The sequence below is a fragment of the Vombatus ursinus genome, unplaced genomic scaffold (assembly GCF_900497805.2).
Source record: "Vombatus ursinus unplaced genomic scaffold, bare-nosed wombat genome assembly UNPS02014768.1, whole genome shotgun sequence".
NCBI classification, from domain to species: Eukaryota; Metazoa; Chordata; class Mammalia; order Diprotodontia; family Vombatidae; genus Vombatus; species Vombatus ursinus.
This window is the reverse complement of record NW_020954546.1, coordinates 26,040,728-26,059,720: the sequence shown is the minus strand read 5'-3', so window position 1 is coordinate 26,059,720 and position 18,993 is coordinate 26,040,728. Positions and strand designations below refer to the sequence as shown.

General features: G+C 46.6%; 1 protein-coding gene across 1 annotated transcript in view; it reads left to right on the top strand.

The window, feature by feature from the left end:
* The window catches only part of PIPOX (pipecolic acid and sarcosine oxidase), a 24,641-nt gene extending 5,911 nt beyond the window's left edge, over positions 1–18,730 (top strand). Inside the window, exons 3-9 of the mRNA XM_027862313.1 lie at positions 10,368–10,393; positions 13,022–13,251; positions 14,149–14,331; positions 16,094–16,240; positions 17,291–17,449; positions 18,070–18,145; positions 18,488–18,730. Coding sequence (XP_027718114.1) covers positions 10,368–10,393; positions 13,022–13,251; positions 14,149–14,331; positions 16,094–16,240; positions 17,291–17,449; positions 18,070–18,145; positions 18,488–18,618 — 952 coding nt within the window. The 3' untranslated portion in view covers positions 18,619–18,730. The remainder of the gene's footprint in view (positions 1–10,367; positions 10,394–13,021; positions 13,252–14,148; positions 14,332–16,093; positions 16,241–17,290; positions 17,450–18,069; positions 18,146–18,487) is intronic.
* Positions 18,731–18,993: the final 263 nt, after the last annotated feature.

The window sequence follows — 18,993 nt, the reverse complement described above, 5'->3', positions numbered from 1 at the left end:
GTGTGTGTGTGTGTGTGTGTGTGTGTGTGTGTGTGTGTGTGTGTGTGAGGCAATTGGGGTTTAGTGGCTTGCCCAGGGTCGCACAGTTAAGTATCAAGCGTCTGAGGCCAGATTTGAACTCAGGTCCTCCTGATTCCAGGGCTGGTGTTCTATCCACTGCGCCACCTCACTGCCCCTTAACAAGCACTCATTAATCGCCTACTATGTGCCAGCAGTTGTGTTAAGTGCTGGGGATATAAAGATAAAAGCAAAATAATGTCTACCGCAAGGAGCTTACATTTTAACAGGGGAAACAACATACACAAATACATATATATAACCATGTATGCATGTATGTATGTATATGAAAGACATATACAAAACAGACACGAAGTAACTTTGGATGGGAAGGCACTAGCAGCTGGACGGATGTGAAAAGACCTTGTGGAAGGTAGTACTTGAGTTGGGTCTTAAAGGACCTCCAAAAATCATTTCAGATCAAGTCAAAACATCTTGAGTTCAATACGGATGGTATGAATATGGATTTAAAGTCAGGAAGACCTGGGTTCAGATCCCACTTTACTAGAATCTATGAGTGTATGTTTTGCATATATATATATATATATATATATATATATATACACACACACACACTGTTTTCCTTGATAAAATGTAAGCTTCTTGAGGGCAGAAACTTTTTATTTTTTGTCTCTTTGTAACCCCAGCATGTAGCATGATACCTGGCATATAGTAGGTGTTTAATAAATGCTCATGCATCAATTGAGTGATTCACTCATCAATCAGGAGATGAGGTCTTAGGGCAGGGCTTGAAGGAGGGAGACCTTTGAGCTGAGCCTTAAAGAGAGCTAAGGGTCACTCCCCTAAATCGCCGGCCACCTCACGGCTATGTGGTATAGTGGAAAGAGCATGGAATTTGGGCATTGCAAGGCTGTGCAGGGAGCTCAGACTCTGCCACCTGAGTGAACTCTGGGAAAGTAATTTCTCCTCTGTGGGCCTCAGTTTTCTCATCTCTAAAATGAGAGGATTGGACTAGCTGGTTCCGAGGGTCTTGTCTAATCAATCCACAAACACTAGGTGCTATGTGCCAGACACTGGCTGTGCAGATAGAAACTATTTCCTGCCCTCAAGGAGTTTATATTCTACAGAGAATATAAGGGGCTTTCATCTTATGAAGGAGATAAGGTATAAATACATATCAAGGGGAATTTTGGTTCAGCCTTGCCCTGGTCAATAAGGCAAACGATGCTGATCACAAACTTGCACAGCTTTGATAGCTAAGAGTGAATGACTTCCACATAAGGGCAAAACAATGCTGATTAGTACCCGTGTTATGAGGAAATGGGTTTTATGCCACCTCAGTTCTTCCCCCCATCTAAGTATTCACGTGCAGGCGTATTTCCGACCACCATTTTCTGAAGACTCATCGTACTCGTACCCAAAGGTCAAGCAAGATTTAAACATGAAGTCATTAGGCTAACTTTGGGCATGCATGCACACTCGTGTGCGACACACACAGAGGTTGTTGTAATTGTTGTTGAGTCATTTGGTTGTCTGACTCGTCGTCACCCCTCAGATCATAGCGTGACAATACTGTCCGTAGGATTTTCTTGGCAAAGAGCGGTTTGCCATTTCTTTCTCCAATGGATTCAGGTAAACAGAGATTAAAGGACTTGCCCAGGGTCACACAGCTAGTAAGTGTCTGAGGATGGATTTCAATTCGATTCTTTCTGACTCCAGGCTCAGCACTCTATCCACTAAACCATATAGCTGCTACACACACACACACACACACACACACACACACACACACACACCCCTTATCTCTGTATTTTTGTGTATGAGTATGTATATGTGTATATACATACATACATACATACATACATATGTACATATATATTTTAAATCCTATGAGTGCGACAACTCATAGCTATTTATCAGGCCACTTCTGGCTAGAGGGGGATGGGGCTCCTTTGCTCGCTACCGCTCCCCCTTCCACCACTGAGTTCTCAATCTGGGAGGGAGGCTGAGCCCATTTTCCAGTCTGAACCGTAATCACCCCTTCTTCCTCCTCTCTGAACTCCGCACGAACTGCCGCTGCTCCCCTGACAGGGTGTCGGGTTTTCTAATGGCTAGGAAGCAAAAGGTTACCGGGCTGTTGCAAAAACACCATTAGCTTAAGAACAAAGCGAAAGCCATTATGCAAATACAGCCAGGGCGGCTAATTACAGATTTATTCTCACCAGAAGCCGCTGATGTGCCCAACACCAAATAAAAGTTCTCGTCGGTCCTTCGGGCTGGTGGAAGAAGCACTGACTGATGGACAGCTCCCTCCCTCCCCTCTTCGTCCGTCTGTCTTGAGTACAGCGGACTTGTCCTAGACCTCAGAGGGTAAACTTCTTCCCGAGCGAAAATGAGGTGAATAAGGAATCAGGTGGGGAATGGACGTTCCTAGTGTCCTTTCACAGAATCAGAGACTCTCAGAATTCTGTGGGATCTGAGAAGCCTAACCCCAAAGCTGGGGGGATCTCAGAGACGTGGAGGGTGTATGGAATTCTGGGCTTGGAATCATTGAATCCCATCTCTGGCGCTTACGAGCAGTGTGACCCTGGGCAAGTCCTTTAACTTCTCTCTGCCTCCATTTCCCCATCTGTAAAACGGGGATAATAATAGCACCCCAGGGTTGTTGTGAGGATCAAATGAGATAATGATTGACAAGTGCTTAGCACAGAGCCTGGCACTCCATTGATGTTGGCTATTGGTACTAGTACTACTACTAGTGTTAATAGTTACTAGTTAATAATAGCCTTACAGATTCAGAGTTGGAAGAGACCTCAGAGGCCATCTAGTGCAATCCTCTTGTTTTATAGATGAGGAGACTGAGACCTGGAGGGGTTCTGTGACTTGCTTAAGGTCACACAGATTATTAGTGGCAGAATACAAAATTGAACCCAAGTGCTCCTTTCATAGTACTGTACTGTATGGGACATGTCCCATTCACGTCAGCTTTGATTGTTATTAATCCAAACCATTACTTGAAGGCCTCTCTCAGAGACTCGTCAGGAAGTGCTTCCTTGAATTGAACCTAAATCGGCTTCCTGTCCATCCCCAACCCTTGCTCCATGGGAACTAGATGGCTTTAACCTCGAAGTCCTTGATTCCACGTCCCATACCTGTTGTTACCTTATCTTGCTCTGGGAACAAACCTAATCTCTTTTACACAACTGTCCTTCACATCCTTGAAGATAGCTATCTGGCCTGCCCTAAAGCTCTAAGCTGAGCATTCCTGCTCTTTCAGGCAGCTAGCCAATCCCCTCACACTTGGTCTGAAGTCCCAGTCATCCTCCTGGTGGTCATCCTCTGACTGTAATCCGGCACGTCAATGTCCTTCCATGTGGGCTCCTAGAAACGGACTCCGGGTGTGGTCTGGACACAGCTAGGTCTGTTGGACCTCCTGTGGCTTTTGAGCCATCTCTAGCAGTGCTGGGCTCAGGGAGATGGAAACAGGAAGGAATGAGGAGGTGCCTGGAGCCAGAGGGTGAGGGCATGCAGGTGAAGGCGTCTGGAAGGGAGGAAGGAAGAAAGACAGGGGAGAGAAAGCGGACAAGCCTCGCCTTGGGTGTTTGGATCAGTCAGGAGATTTCCACCAAGGGCCCAAATTAACCTGAGAGTCTTTATCTAAAAGATCACAGAATTAGAACAAATCTCATTCTGAAATGGATAGATAAACTGTTCCATTCCCTTGTGTCTGGATAGGATCCCACCTAGACCAGCCTGAGCCAATGAGACGTTAACATGCTTTTAAAAAAGACAGTCAGACAGGCAATTTCACAACTAACTTGGATAATTCAGTCCAATGTCTCAAAATGCTCAGCGTCAAAAATGGGATGATTTATGTGAAAATGCTTAACAAAAATTTAAAAGCGCTAGCTACAGGCCTTAGCATTCCCTGGATTCATTTCCCAGAGCACCAGCTCCTTCTTAGAATGGATTCAAGGAGACTTCTTCTGGCTGTCTAAACCTTTTCTGATCAATCCTTGAACCCCAACTTTGGGCACATTGCCTCCTGACCTTCTGGACCACTGAGCTTGGTCAAGGCCTCTAGGCTCAGAGATGAGAGACATTACAGTATGGGGGAACAAAGTCTGGTTCTGGAGTCAGATCTCTTATACTTACTACCCATATGACCTTGGGTAAGTCACAACCTCATTGGGGCTCACTTTGTCATCCGAAAAATGAGGAGGCTGGACGAGGTAGACTCTTGTGTCCCTTCCAACTCTAGATTTAGATTTTATGACCCAAACTCTGCCTTTTACAACCTGTGTGACCTTAGGCAAATAAGGCTTCACTTCTCAGGGCCTCAGTTTCCTCATCTATAAAATAAGGAGGTTGGACTACATGGCTTTAACCTCTAAGTCCTTAATTCCATGTCTTTTACCTGTCCTTAGTAGCTAATTTCCTTCTTTCCCTCCATATTATTTCTACTGCTAAATACTCCACATTTCAAGGGCAGGTTTTCTAGGGTTTATTTACTAAGGGAAAATGAAGATACAAATTAACATTCCATGGTAAGGTAATTAGAGATATGCATAAAAGAAAAGTCTGAGCTTTGTAACCAGTTCTTTAGCTGAATTTCCCTAGGCTCGGCCCACTGCCCTTTCTAAGCTGGGCGAGGCCCTACATCACTGCAGTCAGCTCCCTCTTGGTCCTGAGTTCCCTGGAGAGAATGGTGTCTTCTGACCCTGGAACACCCACCCAGCCTCCAAATGATTTGTTTATCTGGACTGTCTAGTTCATTTTGTGACCTCAGCCTCACTTTCAGCCAATTAGGAAGCCTCCTTGTTTGAGGATGGTTGCCTTGCATTCCTACCTAACCCTTCTCTCTTTCTTATTTTCCCCCTCCAGAAACTAAGAAAATGACATGGCAGACAATGGTGCCATGTACTGGTCTTGTGACCACATTCCTCATTTGGGCTTCATTTTCCTCATTTGTAAAAACGAAGGGATTTGGATCAGATGACCTCTGATAGCCCTTCCGGGCTCTAAATCTATGATCTACTAATAACAGCTACCAATAAAAATAATAGTTAGCATTTATATAATGCTTTAAAGTCTGCAAGTCACTTTATCAAATTATTTCATTTTGATGATTTTATCCTCACAACTGTGGGGAGTAGTGTTTTGCAAACCTGAAAGCATTATTTAAACATTAGCTATGATAATTATTGTCCCCAGTTCTTTCTTTCTTTTTTTTTTTTTTTTTTGAGGCCATGGGGATTAAGTGACTTGCCCAGGGTCACACAGCTAGTAAGCGTCAAGTGTCTGAGGCTGGATTTGAACTCAGGAATTGTCCCCATTTCTTCTTGGTGTTTCTGACTCCAGGCCCAGTGTTCTCCTCCATCGTACCACCTATCTGCCTCTGGGGCCTAAAGCACTAGACGATCTCTCCTACAAGTGTCATAAAGATGGCTAGAATTATTACTAGTATGAGGAAGTCCTAACTTACAGCTAATTTAAATCCCTCATGCCGTCGCTTCAGGAGACTAATGGGAGCTCAGTCAAGTTGGAAACAGAGGCTTCTTGCCCTGTGGATAAATGACTTTCCCCTGTACACTGTACAATCCTCAGATATTTCCTAGCACTCTTTTCAGGCTAAAAGTCACTCCAGATCCCTTCGCCTTTTTCTCATACTTCATGTTGTCCAAGCCTTTCATTTCTAAATCTTTGTGCCTTTCTTCTGGATCCCTCCCTGGCCCTCCCCTGGTCTTCTGAAATGGGGGAGCCCAGAATGGACTGGAGATGCCTCCTCAGGGTCAGAGGACCTGGGTTGTGATTCAATCGTTTCGGTCCTGTCTGACTCTTTGTGACCCCATTTGTGGCTTTCTTGGCAAAGATACTGGGGTGGTTTGTCATTTCCTTCTCTGGGCCATTTTACAGCTGAGGAAACTGAGGCAAACAGGGTTAAGTGACTTGCTCAGGGTCACAGAGCTAGTAAGTGTCTGGCCAGATCTGAGCTAAATTTATAATCCTATGTCCATATTTTCTCCCCTCTCTCCTTCCTCCATAGAACACAAGGGGCTTGCAGGTGGGGTCTATTTCTTTTGTCTTTCTATCCACAGTCTGGTCTGACACAAAGTAGGCATTTGATTGTTGATTGGTTGATAAATCTTACTATTTCTCTAAATGAGCTTAATTCATATTTAATATGCATAGTTGTGCAACGGACCTAGAGTCAGGAAGACCTGAGTTCAAACCTAACCCCAGACACTTGCTAGCTGTGTGACCCGAGGCAAATCATTTATCAGCTGTCTGCCTCAGTTTCTCCAATTATAAAAGGAAACGATATCCCCTACCTCCCAAGGTGGTTGTGAGAATCATATCAAGATAGTATTTGTAAAGTGCTTAGTACGGTGACTGGTATCACATAGTAAGGGCTATGGAAATGTTAGCTGTTATTATTATTATCATAGCACTGAACATAGCGCCTGGCAAACCACTTAATCTTTGTTTGCCTCAGTTTCGTCATCTGTATGGGAATAATAATTGCACCTACCTCCCAGGGCTGTTGTAAGGATCAAATAGTTGTAAAGAGTTTCACACAGTGTGTGGGACATAGTAAGCACTTAATAAATGCTTATTTATTGATCAACCTTAGTGAGACAGTTCTATTGCTTTTTAAAGCAGGCCCTTCATATAAAGGCTTGTTGAATGAATGGAATAAGGCCTGGACTTGTGATTTCCTTATTATAGAGAGCTCTCTGGTGAGGAAATTCCCTCTGCTAATCCAGGTCAGCGCCTTCTTGGCAAGTCTGGTTCTGGAGCACTGAGAGGTTGAGGGGTCTCTCCTGGGGTCACGAAGCCAGTGCATGTCAGAGGGGGAGCCCAGGTCCTCCCGACTCTTCTCTGTTATGTCAGGCTTTCTTTCATTGAATGAGGGAATGAATGAATAAAGCCCACTAAGAATCCTCAGCTGGGGCAGCTCCTCTCTCTCTGCTGCCACTGCCCATTGCCAGCTCTGGGTGGGGACGAGAGATCGGCCCTCCTTACCTCGCTCAGACTCCTCCAGCCCACCAGTGGGGACACAGATATCATCAATGCGAGCCCAGGCTCTGTGATGTGTCCCCAGGCAGCAGAGACAGAGAGAAGAAGCCCCAGTTCTTGTCGGCTGCCCCGCCTTCTCCCTTTGAGGCCCACCATCCTGCTCCTGACCCCGGCTGCCCCTCCTTAGCGGAGATATCAGACAAGATCACAGCCTCAAGCAGTACAGCTGCAGGCAGAAGCCGGCGGCCCCCATGGCAGCAGCTGCAGCTTCCTCTGTCTACAGAAGTGTCTGCCTTGTCATCCGAGTCCCCCGCCCTGAGCAGTCTTGGTTAGCTGATGCCACCTCAACCCGCTGAGCTGGAGAGGGAAACAGAGGGAATGGGAGTCTCTCCAGAAGCTGGGGACAGCGGGGGCTGGATTCCGACTCTCTCCTCGAGCCACTTCCTTGAGGTTAATAGTCAGTGATCAATCCATAAACATTTAGTAAGCACCTACTATGTGCCTGGCACTGTGCTAAGCATTGGTGGTACAAAAAGAGACAAAGACAGTCCCTGCCTTCAAGGAGCTTACAATTGAACAGGGAGACAATATGTAAACAATATGTGCAAATCAAGCTCTACACAGGATAAATAGGAAATGAAAGCACTAAGAGGTGACCCCAAGATCTGGCTCTGTCCCTCACCCTCAACTTTGTTCATTTCAACAAACTATGGGTGTACAGACTGAACAGGGGCCTAGGATGCAAGGAGGCAGGGGCAGGCCTGCCTTAGAGATATGTGAGGGTAGCCTGGGAGGCCAGGGAGTGAGTAGCCGAGGCGAGGACATTCCCAGGCACGTCAAATTGCAGGATTTGTGGTAGATGTCAATCTTTCCCCTCCCCCAATAAAAGATGTGCTCCCTGTCCACCACCCCTGCCCCTTCACTCAGGGCACAGGTTTGAGGGGAATTGTTGCCCAGGTCCCAAAGAGCCCCAGGAAGATTGATCAGGATTCTGACATGAGAGGCCCGGGAGGAAATTGAACCCTTCTTTCACTGAATCTCTTCTCTGCTTTTCCCTGCTTTCCTTCTGCTACTGACTGCCCCCAGCAAATGGTGAAAACACTTGGCCCTTGACCCTACCCAGTGACAAAGGTGTTAGCAAAATGATTGGGGGTGGGGGAGGCAGAGAGCAATGTGTACCTTGCCAAAGGACCCAGGTACAATCCCTAGTTGTGCTCTTTATTTCTCATGTGACCTTGGGCAAGATGCTTCCTTTGTGAGGGCAACTCTATCTTTTGGAAAACGAAGCAGTTAAAATTTTGAAGGTCACTCGCCATCCTGACATTCTATGATCAGGTCACAGGGGTGCTGTCAATCACTTTCTTGCTACCTGGTAGTAGGGAGAGAGGATGGTTTATGCCTCAGTGAGGAGAGATGGGGGTCAGGGGGAATCAGGAATGGCCCTTCCCCCTCGCCACTCTCCATAGTCCTGGCATCAATTAACCAACAACATTTATCATACCTGCGTGATGAATATAGGGGCTAGATTTAAGAGTTGGAAGGAAGCCTAGAGGTCCCCAAAACCAGCCCCTCATTTTTGTGGTTGTTCAGTCGTGTCTGACTCTCCATGACCCCATTTGGGATTTTCTTGGCAAAGATACTGGAATGGTTTGCCATTTCCTTCTCCAACTCATTTTTACAGATGAAGAACTGGGGCCAACAGGGTTAAATGACTTGCGCAGGGTCACACAGATACTAAGTGTCTGAGGATAGATTTGAACTCAGGTCCTCCTGACTCCAGGGCTGGCACTCTATCCACTGTACCACCTAACTGCCCTACACACATAAGTATATTCAAAGCAAGTACAAGGTAATTTCAGGGGAGTCATGAGCAGTTGGTGGAGGGTCAATAAAAGCCTAATGTAGGATGTAGTTTTAAATGCAAGAGTTGAGTTTTAAAAGAAACTAGAGATTTTAAGAGTCAGAGGTGATGAGGGAAGGCACTCCTGGCATGGGGGACAGCCTAGGCAAAGGCACGGGGCAGGATGTGGAATTTCATGTATCAGTGACAGTAAGCAGACCACTTTGGCTAGATGATGAAGGGCAATTCTTGGACGTTACTGGGACCTTCTTCTCCATGATAACTTTAGCTCGTCAGTCCCCAGTCAGCCACAGTGGCTCCTACCCCAGCTGCCTAAGTTCCTTCCTCTCCTGATCATCCAAAACTCAATAACAGAGAGCTGAGTGGACCAGGAGTCCCAGGAAGCATGGGGACAAGAAATTAATGCAAAATGGGCAGCCTGTTTATTGGGCTCTAGGAAGGGCCATTAAGAAAATAAGCTCTTAAATGATTTTCAATCTGCCTCTGGAAATTATCTATCTTCATAGTGGAGTGAGGAGAGGTGGGGGGAAGCTGGGCCTTTTCCGATCCCTGTCTTGATTGACTGGTTTCCAATTCTCTAGATATTTCCCACTGGAGACTCTCACCTATCTCCCATAATGACAAGCCTTTGCATTTCCAGGCAGTGTTTTACATTCATTTCCGATTTGCTCGTAACGGTCAAAAAAAAAAATCTCTCTCCAATCCAAGCTGTCTTCTTCAGCCGTGCACCATTTCCCCCAGGCCAAATAGCTCAGCCGTGATCTACGAAAAATGAGAATTTCCCAAATGCAGCTCCAGACTGGAGGAGCGGCAGGCATGGCCAATTCAGATGGAAAATTTCCCACTGTTAGATCAATAGCTGGGATAAGGAGTAAATGCCATGGGGGCAGAGAATTGGAGAGGAGTGATTACAAATCATCTCGATGGCTGCACCATGGTGTCGGGGGGAGGGCATATGATTTCCTCTACTTTTTCATCTAATTTGGGAACTAGAAAGACATCGGGCACTTCATAGTTCTATACTTTCCCACCGTTTTGTGGTGACTTCCTACTTCTGATTCAAGAGAGTGTGACAGAATGGGTAAAGGTTTAGACCTGGTATTAGGTATCAATCAATCAATCAATGACTGTTTATTAATCACCTGCCACATGCCGAGCACTGTGCTAGATGTTGGGCATAGAAAGATGAAAATGAAACCAACTCTGCTTTCTAGAGCTTCTGTTTTGTCATAAGGAACCCAGAAAGACCTGAGTTCAAGTGACAATTCAGATGTCTGCTAGTTGAGTGACCCTGGGCAAGTCATTTGATTTTGCTGAGCCTCGGTTGGTTCATCTGCAAAAATGAAGAGGTTAGTAGTAGCACCTGCCTCACAGGTGTCAAGCAGGGAGGCAGCTGTGCTGTGCTGCGAAGCTCTAATGAGATAACGTGTATAAGGTGGTTTGCCAACCCTAAAGCTGCAGTGTAGAGTTGGGCTGATGTTGAAAACAGCCTAGTTTGGTAGAAAGAGCACTTGCTTTGGAGTCAAAGAAGCTGAGTGAGAATACATACACACATACACACACACACACTCACACACACGTGTGTGTGTGTGTTTATGTAGAGGTATATATGTATGTATAGGTGTATGTGTGTATGCATGTATGTGTATATGTGTGGATTCTCTGTATACACACATATATGGACTCTGTGTATACATACATAGTACACACATCCATACATCCATGCACATATATATTTTAAAAATCTTTTAAAACCTGGCTTCATGACCCAATTTGACTACTTAATACTTGGGTGGATGTAAGCAAGTCATCCCCCCTCTCCAGGTCTCAGTTTCCTTAACTGGGAGTGAAGGGTGTGACTAGATGACATCCAAGGTCCCTCCTAGCTCTAATCCTATAACTAGACCCAACAATGAGACCCTCGGCAAGAGCCCGGGTGAGGCACGGGTCATGCCCTTCTCTGACTGGTCACGCCTTCTATTCTCAACCTGCACTAGGAACCAAAGGTTTTGTATGCTGACACTGTAGCATGAAGGATTTAAGTCAGACGCAAGGGCTCCTTAATGATCTCCAAAGCCAATGAGGGACTTGGCAGCCGGAATGGGGTGGAAATGTCTTCCTAGTTGCCTTTGCTGACCAGCATTGTAGACTTAGAACTGGAAAGGACCTCAAAGGTCACTTTGTCCGACTCTCTCACAGCCCTGGAAGCTCTAGATCCTGTGTGACCTCTCTGGGCCTCAGTTTCCTCCTCTGTAGAATGAGAGGCTGGCGTAGATTGCCCTCCCAGCTCTCAACATAAGGTCCCATGATCCTAAGTCATCTATTCAAAGCCTTCATTTTACTGACGAGAAAACGGAGGCTCAGAGAGTTAAGCAATTTGCCCAAGGTCCCAGAGGTGACCAGGGGGGTTTTCTTGGGGAGGACCAACTTGAAGGAAGCATCTCACCTTGGGGTCACACATAGGAAGGATTCATTTCTTTCTTCGTTCCAGCTGCTCCACTATCTTCGAACCAATGAGCTTTGAAGGTGCAGAGAAAAGCCTTCTGTCTCCCTCCTGTCAGTGGTGAATGCCAGGGAGGCAGGGGCCATGGCAAATGAATTGGGCACACTGCGAAGCTCTGTGTATGACACCAGCCCCAGGGTCCCCACCATGTCTCTTCCCCTCCCCTGCCCTTCCCCATCTTCCCTTTAATCCCCCTGACCAGATAATGTGGGATTTGGAAGCATGTAATATCCGTGAGACTCCATTATAGGCTATTACCAGCTTTGTGCTCCGTACCTGGTGAATGTGCCAAGCTGACAGTGGTCACCAAGGCTGCTGGGACTAAGGGGTGTGTGGGGAGGATCCCCCTCAACACCCCCCCGTGCCATTCCCCCTGCTTCTCCTGATCCCCTGCAGTCCAGCTCCTTCTCCAACCATTCCTACAAAAAACAGGGGAAGCAAGAGACAATGCTGGAGAGAGAGAGAGAGGGAAACTGTCAGAGAGAGAGTCTGACATTCTGAGAAAGGAGAGCTAGCAAGCCGTGGAAACAGAAAGATTCAGGGAGAAATGATAATCGAAATCCTGAGCTGTGGATTGGCAGAGCTAGAGGGGACCTGAAAGAGCTTCCAGTCTGATCCTCTCATTTTACAGAATAGGAAACTGAGGCCCAGAGAGGGGAAATGACAAGGTCAGACATCAAATTACTGTCAGAAAGCCTAGTTCTCCTGACACCTAGGCCCTTCCTTGTACCCTTTCTATTATGGACCACAATGCCTCCCAGACACACAGAGAGAAGCGAGAGATAAAATCAACGAACAATGAAAAGATGGATGTGTAGACAAGGAGGAGACATAATGGGACTCAGAGGGGGAAAGAGATGGAGAGAGAGACAGAGACAGAGAGATAGTCAGAGAGACAGGCAGACAGAGAGACAGGCAGACAGAACAGACAGAGACAGAGACAGACAGAAACAGAGAAACAGAGACACAGAGAGAGACACAGAGAGAGGCAGACAGACAGAGACAGAGAGACAGACAAATAGAGACAGAGACAGAGAGAGACAAACAGAGACACAGAGAGACAGAGAGACACAGAGAGAGGGAGACAGAGAGACAGGCGGACACAGACAGACAAGCAGAGACAGAGAGAGACACAGAGAGAAACAGAGAGAGGCAGATGGACAGAGACAGAGAGACAGGCAGATGGAGAGAAAGAGACAGTGAGAGAGCTGCCAAGACACAGACAGAAAGAGGGGAGTGGGAGAAAAAGGGCAAGTTAGGTGAGAGAGAGAGGCAAGAAGACAAAAGTGAAGAAAAGACAGGACAAGGAATATGATGGCCTGTAGCAGGATGCGTTGTGCTAGCTGAGAGGCCATGGTACTAAAAGATAAAATACGTTGATGTTATACAATACTATACGTGTATTTTATGCATTTCTGAGTTTCTAACTACTTCTCAGAGCAGTAAGTGGAAAGAGCATTGGATTTGGATTCCAAGAATCTGGGATTAAATTGTGGCTCTGGGTGACCTTGGAGAAGTCACTGTCCTCCTCTAGAAAATACAAGGCTTGTACTAAACATCCTCTAGATTTTCCTTTCCCCTCTAGCTTTAGGATCCTCGGACCCTACCCTTGTCCAATTGTCTTTCTCCCTACAGGCAGACAGGAATACTGATGATGGGAAGGAAGGAAGAAGCAGAATTTCACACCACGCTGGACACCTTGTCTAAGCATGGTGTGGAACACAAGTATTTCGACCCTGAAGAGCTGAAGAGATGTTTTCCAAATATTCGGTTGCCCCCGGGACACGGGGGAATCTGGGAGCCATCTGGGGGTGCCCTGTGTGCTGACAAGGCACTGAAGGCCCTGCAGGTGATACCTTACAAGATCAGGGTGTTGGAGGGAGACAGGGAAAGGGTTGGGAGTGGGAGGAGGGGTGGGGGCCCAGGGAGAACCCTCTCAGACCCAGCGTTCTAGGGGAGAAGGTGCTGGATTAAGTGCTGGGTGCCAATTGGCTCCCATTGGACAGTACCGTTATTACAAAAGACCAAGGCCATTCCCTGAGAACATGGGACCCAGGTGACTGGATGATGTAAGGGACACACCTTTCATAATCAGTGACACAGCATTGTGTCGTAATCAGTAGACACAGCAGAGAGTTGTGATTTTGAGCTCTCTTTCCAGTCCAGCATAGGACTGTCCCTTATATCCCCAGCCGATCTATTGGGGTGAGCATCTTGTAGTGGAAAAACCACTGTATTTGGAGTCAGACAACCTGGGTTCTAATTCTGTATCCACCATTTTCAATCCATGTGACTGGGCAAATCATTTATTAGATGGAGGAGTCAATATCAGATCAAAAGCTCTTAACCTGGGGTCTCAGAACTTGGTTTTTAAAATATATATGTTTCAGGGGCAGCTAGGTGGTGCAGTGGATAGAGCACCGGCCCTGAAGTCAGAAGGACCTGAGTTCAAATGCGGTCTCAGACCAAATACTTGTCACTAACTAGCTGTGTGACCCTGGGCAAGTCACTTAACCCCAATTGCCTAAAAAAACAAAATACATATATTTTGATAGCTATATTTCAATAGAATCGGTTTCCTTTGTAATCCTATGTATTTTATTTTATGCATTTAAAAACATTATTGTGAGAAGGGGATCATAGGCTTCATCAGACTACCAAAGAGGGTCTTTCTAAGGGCCCTTCTAGGCTCTTAGTCTATCATTTTTTCCCCCTCCCCGCTCCTCCCTTTTTCTCCCCTTTTTAGGATTTAATCAGACAGCTAGGAGGCGTGATCCATGATGGGGAGAAAGTAACAGAGATAAAACCCGGGTTTCCAGTTACCGTGACAACCACCACCAGCACTTATCAAGCCAAGAGCTTGGTAATTACTGCAGGTCCTTGGACTAACCAGCTTCTCCTCCCCCTGGGAATACAACTGCCTCTGCAGGTAAGTGGGGACAGCCCAATATGACACAGCCTGGGCAGGGGAGGGGAGGGGAAGTGGGAGGCAGAGGAACGGAGACAGGGGCTTTGGCATGGATGGCCCAGGGACTGAAAGATTATTGGGCATCAGTCAGTGCACAAGCATTTAGTAAGCACTTGCCCTGTGCCAGGCCCTGTAAGGGTAATTGCTAGAGAAACAAAGAAAATGCAAAAACAGTCCCTGCCCTCATGGAGTTTACAATTCTACAGGGTACGCAACATGCACATATATGAGCACATACAAACTACAGTTATCCCTTCCACATCGCGGGGGCTAGGGGTGCAGAGCCCCTGTGATCTGGAAAATCCACCTAAAATTTTTTACCAGTGAAGTTTGATTTTTTTCTTTTTCTTTTATGGGATGTTTACAGCACCTTATTGTAAAATTTGGGTTAAGTATTTGGTCACATTTTAACTTTAAAAAAGAAATTGTGTATATTTATGGTATTAAAAGATAAAATATGTTGATGTTATACAATATTATACACATATTTTATGCATTTTCGAGTTTCTAAACCTTTTCTGTGCCAACATACTGTTTGCACATTGTCTGTGGCTTCTGCAAAACTCCCCTCAAATTCTTAATTTCTTACCCTGACCCGCGATATATCAAAATTGCGATGGGGAAAGTCTCCATGCGGAAGGGATAGCTGTATATGCAAAGGAATGTTGGGAGAAAGGGCACCAGCACCAGCACCAGGCTTTGTTTAACAGATATTCTTAACCCAGGATCTAGGAATGTGCTGGGTTTTTTTATTGATAACTTTCAATAGAATTGGTTTCTTTTGTAATTTTATTTATTTGTTTTATTTTATTCATTTAAAAACATCATTGTGAGAAGCGGTCAGTAGGCTTCACTGGACTGTCTGCCCAAGAGGTCCAGGATACAAAGTTGAGGACCCCTATTTAGAAGGATGTGCTTGAGCTGGCTTTTGAAGGGAACCAGGGATTCTGAGAGGAAGAGGTGAGGAGGGATGGGTGTTCTAGACATGGGTGATGGTCAGTGTCTTTTTTTTTCATTTTTTAAAAAATTTTTAGGCAATTGGGGTTAAGTGACTTGCCCAGGGTCATACAGCTAGTATGTGTCAAGTGTTTGGTCTGAGGCCAGATTTGAACTCAGGTCTCCCTGACTTCAGGATCGGTGCTCTATCTCCTGCGCCACCTAGCTGCCCCCATCAATGTCTTTTGATAGTGAATGAAGGGGGCAGCTAGGTGGCGCAGTGGATAGAGCACCGGTCCTGAAGCAGGAGGACCTGAGTTCAAATCTGACCTCAGACCAAACACTTGACACTTACTAGCTGTGCGACCCTGGGCAAGTCACTTAACCCCAATTGCCTAAAAATAAAAAAAGAAAAAAAGGAAAAAAAAAAGATAGTGAATGAAGAAGCCACCTGTGGTTGAGCTGATTTACTGTGAAAGATTTTAGGGGAAAGAAAGGAACAAGAATTACCCAAAGAAAAGGGAGGTTGCTATTTGCACCAGTGGAATACCTATACTAGTGAGAACAAGGAAGCACCTAAGTATATAATTCATTTCAGTTCTACAAGCATTTACTACTATTTATGCAAACAGAGGCGTATTAGTTTAGAGTCCAAAAGTCAGGCCCCATCTACAAGAGGCTTGCCACCCCATCTTTATGCTTTCCATGTTCTCTCTCTCCCTGGAAGCAGCTGCTTCAGGTTTTCCCCCTTTCTCTACCATCTCTTTCTTCCCCTCCTCTATCCTAGACCCTTCGGATCAATGTGTGTTATTGGAAAGAGAAGGTCCCTGGGACCTATGGAGAGAACTTTCCATGCTTTGTGGCAGTATTCCCAGACCTGATTCCCCACCACATCTATGGGTTGCCTGCTAGAGAGTACCCAGGGCTGGTGAAGGTGAGTATGAAGGCTGAACAGAATGATTCTGCCATTCTGGTAGGACTGAGGCCACTTCTTTCAATACTTTCCTTTTCTATGTTATCCCCACGATCATGAGCAGTGGCAGCAGACCACGTCATTACCCACAGAAGCCATGCCCACTTATCCTGGGGCTCTGTGACCAGGACATTCTCTCCAAGAGCCTCAAAGGATGGGGCATGGCTCCAGACAGAGGGTGGCCATGAGGATGGGCATCTGGATATCTCCCTCTGGCAGCAATGAGAAGGACTCATGTCTCATCCTATCATATAAAATAGAATCACAGATTAAGAGCTGGAAGGGACCTCAAAAGTCATCAAATCCAACACTCACTTGAGAGAGGAGGAAAGCAAGGCACAGTGACTTGCCCAGGGTCACACAGCTAGTAAATGTCTGAAATGGGATTTGAACTCGAGTTTTCCAATGCCCTATCCACTACTTCATGCATATCCCAGTGCCTTAGAATTTAGAGCTGGAAGGGACCTTATTTAGCTCTTTGGTGCAGTGGAAAGAAACTCAATTCCAGAGGGCAGAGATCCTGGGTTCAAATTCTAACTTTGCTCCTTACTCCCTTTACGATTGAGACAAATCTCTTTGTCTGTTAAATGAGGCATCGAGGCCAGATTATCTGAAGATGCCTTCCGACTCTCAATTATTAAATCCCTAAGGTCCCTTCCAACTTTAAACATTCTTTGATGCCCCTCATTTTAGTAGGGTGGAAATGGAGGATCAGAGAGATGAAGTAATTTGCCCAGGGTCACATAGCTAGTAAGAACAGAGTCAGGATTAGAACCCAGGTCCTCGGGGTTCCAGGTCCAGCTATCTTCCTACTGTGCCACATTGCTTCTCCAGTATTGTCATTGTGCTGCCTGGTGTGTGTGTGTGTGTGTGTGTGTGTGTGTGTGTGTGTGCGCGCAATTCAGCCATTTCGCCCCTGCCTGTGTTGGGGCAACTCTAGCCCTTCAGCTGGGTGGGGTCTGCATGGGAGGCGGACCCTCTTCTCTGAAGCCAGCCCCAATTGGGTGCCAGATCTGTTATCACCATGGTAACAAAGTCGACCCAGATGAGCGGGACTGCCCCTCAGCATCTCCAGACCTAACAGATGTCCGGATCCTCAGCGGCTTTGTGAGAGATTACTTCCCCGGCCTGCAGCCTCAGCCTGCCATAATGGAATGCTGCATGTACACGGTAAGGGGTCTGCAAGGGCCCCATTGGGGGCCCTGAAGTCAGGGCTTCCTCCTGAGGAGAAAGGGTGAGAGGCAAAGGCTGGAGCCCCAAGCTGGTCTTCATTGACCTTGTTTAGCCCCTAATATCTGACAGTGACTTAATCCCTCTGGCCCTCCGCTTTTCTCTACCGGAGGGAGGCACGCAGGGGATGACTGCTATCTATCATTAATAAGCCAGGCCCAGCCCTGGCGGCCCCTTGCAGCATTCTCCCGAGCTCCCATCCAGGATTGATTGGTAAGCTGCCCAGCTGGGCATGTCTTAGGAACACAGAGACGTGACAGCTGTCACCAGGGCCTGAAGCATCTCGATTAGTTAGCTGATGAGCATTTACCGTGCACCTACTGTGTACAGAGCCTTATATTAGAAGACAGACAGATGGTCACACAGGGAAGTTTGGCAAAGTTAGCAAAGATGCTGGGGATAAGAAATCCTGCACTGCCCAAGGTAGTCTGAAATCTTCTGCTCCAGAAAATAACCTAGCCCACCCCCTCTCCCTGCAGAATCAAATACTGCATTTCCCTCCACCACCCCATGCACTGTGATGACTTAAACAGCATTTACCCTATATATGATTCTTGCAGAACACCCCAGACGATAATTTCATTTTGGATCGGCACCCAAAACATGCCAACATCGTCATTGGGGCTGGATTTTCAGGTGAGGTTGGAGGGGAGGAGGAGGGGACTGGGGGAAAGGATTGGGGTGATTCAGAGAGGGTGGAAGGGTGGCCTGTTTTTTGGCCCGGTGTCAGGAAGAGTGGCATTCTCCAAGGTACTGAACTGGGAAATTGGGCTCCAAGGGCTCAGTAATGTAGAACAACAGCACCTGGGCTCTGGGGTGTCAGAGGAGCGAGGAGCCACCATGTTGGACAGCGATCTCTGGCTCTGTCGGGGAGGGGGAAGGGAATATAGTCAGTTGCTCATATAGGTGGCGGAAGACTACAGTCTTAAGGAGCCTGTGTTTCTGAAAGCAGCTGATGCTCTTTTCTCCTTTCCCTAGGACACGGCTTCAAGCTGTCCCCCGTGGTGGGGAAGGTCCTGTATGAGCTAAGCTCGGAGTCAACCCTGTCCTATGATCTGACTCCATTCCGAATTAGACGCTTCAAGCACCAGGACAAAGCATCTCTGTAACCCCTGTGCCTGGCACATAGTAGGCGCTTAACAAACGTCTATAGATTGATTGATTAGTTGAAAACGCACTGATTAAAGGGGACTTCCCAGGTTAAGGGACAGTGAGATGTGATCCATGTCTCCGATTTTTCTTGATTGATCTAGGCGCACTTATCCCTCTGGATGACCACTTAATCCTGCCCCTAAAAGTAGTTCAGACGTCCTGGAGCTGGAAGGAAGGGATCCTGCACACCCATTTCTCAATAGGCAGAGGAGCAGGCCCAGAAGCCCACAGGAGTGGAGAGAATCTTCTTCTCTGTTGCTCTTTGAGAGCAGGGACAATCCTCCAAAAGCTAGGCTGGCTTTGATGCAGCTTTCCTAGAGAAGGGGATGGGG